General features: G+C 38.6%; 1 protein-coding gene across 1 annotated transcript; it reads right to left on the bottom strand.

Annotated features, from left to right (window-relative positions):
* Positions 1-1,164: 1,164 nt before the first annotated feature.
* Positions 1,165-3,484, bottom strand: LOC110887981 (glutamic acid-rich protein-like). The gene is made up of 3 exons (XM_022135533.1): positions 3,265-3,484; positions 3,091-3,179; positions 1,165-3,045 (listed from the first exon to the last, which is right to left on the bottom strand). Exons 1-3 carry the CDS (start codon positions 3,482-3,484, stop codon positions 1,165-1,167), a joined length of 2,190 nt encoding a protein of 729 aa, XP_021991225.1.
* Positions 3,485-8,341: the final 4,857 nt, after the last annotated feature.

The raw sequence follows: 8,341 nt of genomic DNA, 5'->3' as shown, positions 1-8,341 counted from the left end.
ACGAATGTTCTATATAGAAGGGACTTATTGATAGAATTATCAGGGCTATAGTATTTGGTTAAGTAAAGTGTTACTTGAACGCAAAGAACTAGTTGACGACTGTAAAGTGTCATGCCGTGTTAAGAGCAGTGCGATGCAGCTAGGCATCCAACTCTGCACACGTTGACTCATTTAATTAAAATCGTCCAAGTGGGAGATTGTTCGATATATGTATGTCCGACCTTAATTAAAGTCAACGTAACTAACTCGGTACGATCCGAAGAGTTACACGTTGGTACACGAATCGTATATGTTCACGAGTAGGTAGATTATTATTTATGAAATAATAATAGTTTAAACCTGGGGGACTTAATATTAATTAGATTATTATTAAGAGGATTATAATTGTATAATCTTAAAGGGCCTTAATGTAAGATTGGGTTTTATAAAAGGATGTTTAAGGTGAAAACCCTAGACACACTTTTATAAAACACAAAACCCTAGCCACCCTCCTAAGCTTGGCCGCCACTCTTTTGCCGTCAATCAAGCATCGCTGCCGCCTCCTTCTTGGCCGGTTCTACTCTCGGGTATCTTGTGCTCGGTTGTGAACTTCCTACTAGCGGGGATTCGTTGTAACCCGCGTGTTACAATTTCGGTGTAGTCGTCAAAGGTTGATTACTAAAACCCTCTATGGTTGTTTATTTCGTTTATTTGTTTATACGCGTATAACCTTGATCCTGATTGGGAATATTTATTAATCGGATTAATAAATCAAATTTATATAATCGGCTTTTGGTAAATTATATAAACCGCTTCCGCTAATATTTTGATACCATGATTCCCATCACTTGATATCTGCCAAATATTCAAAATATTGTACCCCCTGCTCCCGTCTAATGGTGTACACTTGTAAGTCTTCCAGATAACCCCAAGACAAGATGTCGCCCCATGAGATCTTTGCATCATGTCTAAAGTACTGAAGCAGCCTTATGAACTTCCTTTCTTTTGGCATAACTTTAAACCACTTCTTCCTTTCTTCAGCAAGACTTTCTCTAGGTATAGTTCTCGGAACACCTTATGTTGTTATCTTTTCATCAATCTTCTGATTTCGTCTTCATTTTGATCTTTGAACATTTCAGCCAATGAAGGAAATGGCTCATCAACACCAGAGTAATGAAAATCTGTTTATTCATCAGACGAATCAGACGCATCTTCAACTATCACGTCATTATACTTGTCTGCTTCCTGGGCATATACAAATTCATACTCTCTTTCTGGTGACAGAGGTATTTCATCCTCTATATCGAACTTGAATTTCACATCATCTAAGCCCAGTTCCTCTATCATCTCCTCCCTTGACCTAGGTACCTCTAGCTCCTCCTTATATCGAGCATGTAAATAAATGACAGTCGGTTGTGTGAGGAATACCTGGTCGACGTGTTGCTTTCCTGATGTAGAGGCTTCTTGATGTTGATCATCCTCTTGTTCATTGATCTCATCATTGAGGAAATCTTCAATCTTTTGTTGCACAGACGGATTCACAATCAACAACCCAGATGAACCTTGATCATTGTCATCATCATCACCTTCTGGAAAGTTGTCGATGTAATCAAACAACTCATCATCAATCTTCTCTTCTTCATCTTCTTCTTCTTCTACTACTTCCTCATCTTTCCATCTCAACAACAATACTTCTTTCGCCTTCTTTTTCTTTTGTATAACATGCACTCGGCGAACTATATCATCAAAATCATAAGAAAGAGTAGAAGACTCACCAACAAGCACGAATCCCTTAGGATCTACTTCAGCATCAACCATTTCTACGTCAACTTGACGCGAAGAACCACCTACTTCTTGAGTCTCTTCTATAACACTTTTCTTCTTTAGTGTTGCTTCTTCAGCCAATCGTCTTTCTCTTTCAACTCTACGTTCTTTGGCTCTTTTGACTTCAATGTTGTTGAAGACAGCATGAACATCAATGTTCAGATGACTTTCCATAATAGTGTATAGCATGTTGAGTTGATCATCTTTTATAACTTTATCAGCCTTCATCGCTTCCATCTCCAACTTCATCACTTTGAACTCATTCGCTAATGCTTCATGTAGTTCATTAATCAATTGATTTTGCGACTGGTTTATCTCATTCATCTTCACCAGCTTCTTATTCATATCAGAAATTTCTTGTTGCATAACATCAAAGAGCTTTGTATTGTCTTCAACGTCATCTTCCATTGTTTTTATTTTCTTTGCTTGATTGATCATGACCGTCTTTATTTCCTCATTTTCTTTCATCAGCTCTTCAAGCTTCTTCTTTAACACTTCACGCTCAGCTTCAGCTTTTTCTTTTTGTTTCTCAAGTTCACCAACTTTCTTCTCCAGCTCTTTCACTACCGCGTTGTTGAACACATCAAAATCATCATCAAGCATTAAATCATCTTTATATACCCCCGTAGCATGAGGAAGATCTCCAAACAGATTAGAAAAATCTTTATCCTTTGATCTTGAAGATTCAGGAGCTTCAAGAATAGGTAGATCTTGTGGTGGTGGTGGTGGTGGAGGTGTAGCTGCTCTTACTTCATTGACTTCAACATAATCATCATTACCACCTTTCTTTTGAATCTCAACCTCAGGCTCTTCAACATGTTGTTGTACTTCTGGAACTACTGGAACTTTGACACTTTGAACTTTTTCAGCTTCAGACACCTTTGAAGTTGTAAAATGTTTTTCATTTTTACCACTTTGGATTTCTAGCATTGAGGCACCACCTTTTCTTGCTCTGACATTTCTTGGAATCACTCCAGTTTGAAATGCATTTCGCTTTATCCTCAGCTTTTTTCGCTCACCAACTACTGATGGAGTGTAAGTAGAATCTTCTTCGTCAGATCCTTTCTTCTTCTTTGTTGATTTCTTTTTCAACTGAGCTTTTCCACGACCAAGCGTTGTAAGATCAAGCTCTGTTTCTGTCTCAGTGGTCTCATCATCAGCTTCACTTGAATCATCACGTGCAACACCTTCAGGCTCTTTGTCTTTGACACTTTCTGTTGGAGCACTTGTACCTTGATCTTTCTGAGTTAGATCTTCAGTAAGCTTTACATACTACTCAAACGTTGCCTTTGTCAAGTCAATCCCTTCTTGAGGTATGCTTGATGGATCCAACACTGGCTCATCTATCAGACTTGATTGTGGTTCTTTCGAAGGCCCTACAAAACAAGAATTGAAGTATTCATTAGTAAAACATAACAATTAAAAGTTCTAACTACCTTATGACTCCCCCTTTCACTATACCCTTAATAACTATCTTCGGTGCTGGCTCCGTAGGAATAGGAACTACTGGGGACGTCTTTGGTGTTCTCTTCCTCTTTTCGTCTTTCACAAACCACCAACGAATTTTCTTTTCAACCAATTCACTCATCTTCTCATTTTCATTCTCAGATCCACTATTCTCATGTCTCCACGCATCATTCTCTGGAGCAACATAAGTTGGATTGTTAATTCTGCATATCATCCTTTTGAATATCCTTGAATTGATCATCAATTATCATCTATATGAACCTTGGATACATGATGTATTTTTCACTTCCATCTTTTACATTTTCTACCAAGTAATCAAACATCACCTTTGATACGTTGTATGGCCTGTTCAGCACCAGGCAGGTGATAATGTTCATGTAGTCAGAAGTTTCATCATACGCTCCCTTCCTATGTGATAATGCATGTACTACGCAGTGGATCATGAACTTGTAGGGTTTACTGAACATTGTTTTACCCATTTTTCCATTTATGTGCCCAGTAAATCCCATCCTGCACCATAAACCTTTGCAAAGACGTCGGGGAATAATGGTAGGATCGTTGTCAGAATCACCCAGCTCTAACACACGTCTAAGATCACCAACATTGAACTTTATTTCTAAATCCACATCCTGTCCATTCTCGTCCTTCTTTCTCACTGCAAAATAAATCATCTTATCTTTCTCTTCATACCTCGCTGAATTCCAAAACCGTGTCAGATGAGATTCATAAACTATAGTCTTGTCAGTTAATGCCTTAGCAATCTTGCTTTCTCTCAAAAACTTGGCTATAACTTCAAACACAGTTTTATCTGTAAAAAGTGCATCCAGCAGATAATAGATGTTGTGAGATTTATCCCAATCTGACGCTTTTCGCTGCAAAAATATTCATTGTTAACTTTTGCACGAAGTTCGAGACAAAAATGAGAAGTATAAAAAATTTGAAATTCTCAAAATTTTTCTAACTCTGGAATTTCACTCTGCATAGTACTGAGGATCGGATGGCTGTCCGATCGGATTGCCACCCGATCGGATTGCCATCTTGTGCAATGAGAAGTCAACAAAGTCAACTATATATGAATCGGCTGCCCACTCGATCGGATTGCCACTCGATTCATCTCACAAGCAAGTAATCACCTTTGACCAGTCAACATCTTTAAGAGTGAAAGCCATGGATCGGATGACCACCCGATTGGATTGCTACCCGATCGAGTTGTCACTCGTTCCTTGACAATTTTGAACATTTGAAAAATTTTTGTCATTTAGTGATGAGGATCGGATGGCTGTCCGATCGGATTGCACCCGATCGGATTGCCACTCGACCCTTGACATGAATGCATAGATCTCAAGACATAGTAATGCGGATAGGAGGGCTGTCCGATCAGATTGCCACTTGATCCTTGGCATATGATGATCAGTGAATGAATGTATCTGGAACGAATTGCCACCCGATCGGGTTGCCAAACTATCCAAGACACTTAGTGAAAGCACAGAAAACTAGGTAAACACTTGGAACATTTTTCAAACATGAAGTGCTATGTATCGGATTGCCACCTGATCGGATTGCCACCCGATCGGGTTGCCAACTATCCAAACCACTTTTAACAGATTAAGGCACAATTACCAAGGAACCTTATTAAGCAGTCTAACAATTAAGGCATAAATTCCTAGGCACAAGCACTTAGAAAATAATTCAATCATTAACATGCATTGGATTGGGTGGTCACCAGATCGGATTGCCACCCGAATGAGTTGCCACTCGATTCATAGACATTAAAGAACAGTTTGAATGAATTTTGAGCATCAAAGATTTCTAAGCTAAACATCAAATTGAACATAGATCTATGTAGAGAATCTAAACATGATCAAAACCCTATGTTCATCATGTTCTAACTCCCAGCCATTTGAGTTTAATTTGACAATAACTACACCGACTGCTGACTCGTTCTAATCATTAAATCTCCTAGATCTATCATGTTTAAGCACAAATTGACACGGTAAACTTGTAGATCTAACACTCAAGATCAAAACCTTATGCTTAGATTTCATCAAATCATCCTAATAAAGCCTAGATCTAAGAATAAAGCTCCAAATAGACATCGTTATCAAGAACAGTCAATAAAACATCAAATTTAACAGTTTTGAATCATGAAAACTTACCTTTGCCATTGAGAAGGTTGTGCAAACCAAATCCAGTGTCTTGTGCAAAGAAAAAGTGTGAAAAAAACAAGATCAGAAAGTAAGAGTGCGTGAGAGAATAGGATGGTCGCCCGATCTAGTGAAAAGTTTGACTGTGAGCATTGACCTCCTATTTATAGTAAGACTATGAATCGGATTGCTGTCTAATCGGGTTGCCACCCGATCGGATTACCGCCCGAGGCAAACACAACTCTTTGACTTTTTAAGTGTTTTGACCTTTTACTTTTTAACGTTTTTCTCAGATTTTATCAGTTTTAGAAATCCACTTAAGTATCTAGGTCCAAATTAATGACCCTAGGCACTTAATTTGCCTATCAAGTTCAACTTAATGACCTTGGCTGACCCAAAATAAAGCAAACTGTTGTTTTGTCAATTTTTCAAACACATTTTTCTGGAAAAATTACAAGTATCAACTTAATGAACTTGCATTGTGTAGGACCGTATTTGACAGTCAATTGAGTCAAATCGAGCTAGCAACTACCGAAAATGCAGCAGAAATACAAAATCGGAATCAAAGTACAAATGTGTAGAAACAGAAGGAATTCACTTTAAAACAGTTTTCTCATTCAATCTTCACAAAATACACGGGCAGCAGGTCGGCTACACACTGGACATGAACGTACAAAATGAGAAAACAACTTGGGTATTTATAGGGGAGATGGTTTCGCTTATGTGAACATGTCACTTGGAGCGAAACCTCAACATGAAAATTAAACATTTACACTTTCAACCCCTATACAATACATAATTAACACATCTAGACCCTATACATTGATCAACTAAGACTAAGATGCAGGCTTTAGACATTCGTGCACCAACAAACTCCCCCTTGGATATAGCCGCAGTCTTCAGTCTTGGTCTTCGGGTCTTCAAAACGACTTGAACTTCTCTTCGTGTTTCTTAGGCTTCCTCCTAAGCGCATTCCTTATCATGTCGTTCTGTTTCTTTCTTGCTTTATCTTCTTCAGCTTGAATATGCATCCATTTACCTCTGTTCTCATCAAGCTTTTGACGTTCACGAGCAGCTTTCCTTTTCATTTTCTCCTCGAGCGACCACCATGAAGACTTCCATTTACTTTCAGAGATAATACTTTTCTGAAAGCAAAGGGTTACAACTCGCTGAAATTGCATTGCCTGCTCTCTGTCTTCTTGCTGATAGTGAATTTTGTTGATGAAAAGACATTTGATATCCTTTGCAGAGCAATTTACAAGCCACATAGGATAATAAACATGAATCTCTCTCAATTCTCCACCTGCTCTGTAAGTAATCACTGCTTCAGTAGTAATGCAACTATAAACCCAGCCCATGAAGCCTTTGTAGAACTCTTGCTCCATTGGAGGCACTGGTATAGTCTTCATCGTTTTCGGCTTTTTCTCATTCAGAATCGTTTCTTCAACTCCTGTCACTGGATCTCTTCTTGTAACTCTTTTCGGATAATGTGGCTTCCAGTGCTTGAAGTCTCTTAAAGCCTCAAATTTTATCAAACCCCACATAGCAATGTCGTTCTTCCTGATATTATATCCCAAAGTTCTAACCTTTGACAATTCATCCACATCCCACCATGGAAGTGACATAATATCATGTAACTTTTCAAAGTACTGGATTCCGCATTCCCTCCTAATCGCATACGCATTAACTTGAGGCAGAAAACCCCAGCTAATAATGTCCCTGAGAGATACGCTTCTATCACGTTGATAATACTTCAAAGGACGTTTGAACTTTCTCTCATGACTTTCCTTAAACCATTTCTTCCTTTCTTCCTTTGCCATGTCATTCGGAGTTCCATCAAAATTCACATCTTTCAGAATTTCAGCTTCCTTTCTTCGCAACTCATCACGATTCTCCTCAGTAAAGAATTCCATTAACGTTGGCAACTGCAAAGTATCTTCATTAATGCTTTCATCATCTGCCCAGTCTTCCACTTCAACTCTATCATACAAATCAGCATCTTCAACATATCGATACTCATACTCAGAGTGATGATTTATGTCAAAGGCATTCAACTCTTCTTCAAACTCAGAGTTCATTTCTTCTTCAAAATCGAATTTAAAGTCGGGATCCATCAAGCGAGTCATTTCCTTAATTGCTTCCAACGTGTAAGTATGGAAATGCTCTCCTTCTTCACGATAAGTATCTAACCTCAAGATCAATTTCTCAGCTTGTTGAACGTTCTCTACATCACCTGACTCCCCCTGTCCATCAGCTCCCCCTGATTCTTTGTTCACAGAGTCATTCATCAAATTATCAACATTCTGTTCAGCAGAAGCTTCAGATACTTTCAACCCTGTACCACCCTGAGCATCATCGTCATCATCATCCTTTCCTGAACTATGACTGCTCGCAGAATATACTTTCTCATCTTTTACATCTTCCTCTTCATCCTCCTCTTCATCATCTTCATCACTATCTCCAATCAACTCATCCATAGGAGTATAATCCTCAAACAGAACAGAAACAGCAGAGATAGGCTCAGGATTATCAACAACCATTGAAGGAACAATCGATCTTTCTGTCACTGCAGAACTTCCTTTAACACCTTTGCCTTTGTCTTTCATTTGTTCATCTATTTTGGCTTGACGTTCAACTCTGAGCTCTTCAACTTGCAGCTCTTCAAACTTTTGCTCTACTGATGTTCCGAGCATGCTTTCCACTACTTTATTCAGCATCTAGAACTCATGATCTCTTAATGCTTTAGCTGCTTCAAATTCTTTGTTCTTCAACTTGAAGTATTCATTTTGCTCATCTCGTCGAGCCTCTTCTTCTTCCAGCTCAGTAATTTTCACCTTCAAGATGTCAATCTCTGACTGATCTGAATCAATCTTTTTCACCAACTCTTTCCAACTTCTTCACACGCATTTCTAGAATTTTCTCTCGAT

The sequence above is a fragment of the Helianthus annuus genome, chromosome 11 (assembly GCF_002127325.2).
Source record: "Helianthus annuus cultivar XRQ/B chromosome 11, HanXRQr2.0-SUNRISE, whole genome shotgun sequence".
NCBI lineage: Eukaryota > Viridiplantae > Streptophyta > Magnoliopsida > Asterales > Asteraceae > Helianthus > Helianthus annuus.
Note: the sequence above shows the minus strand (reverse complement) of the source record. Positions and strands in the feature narration are given on the sequence as shown.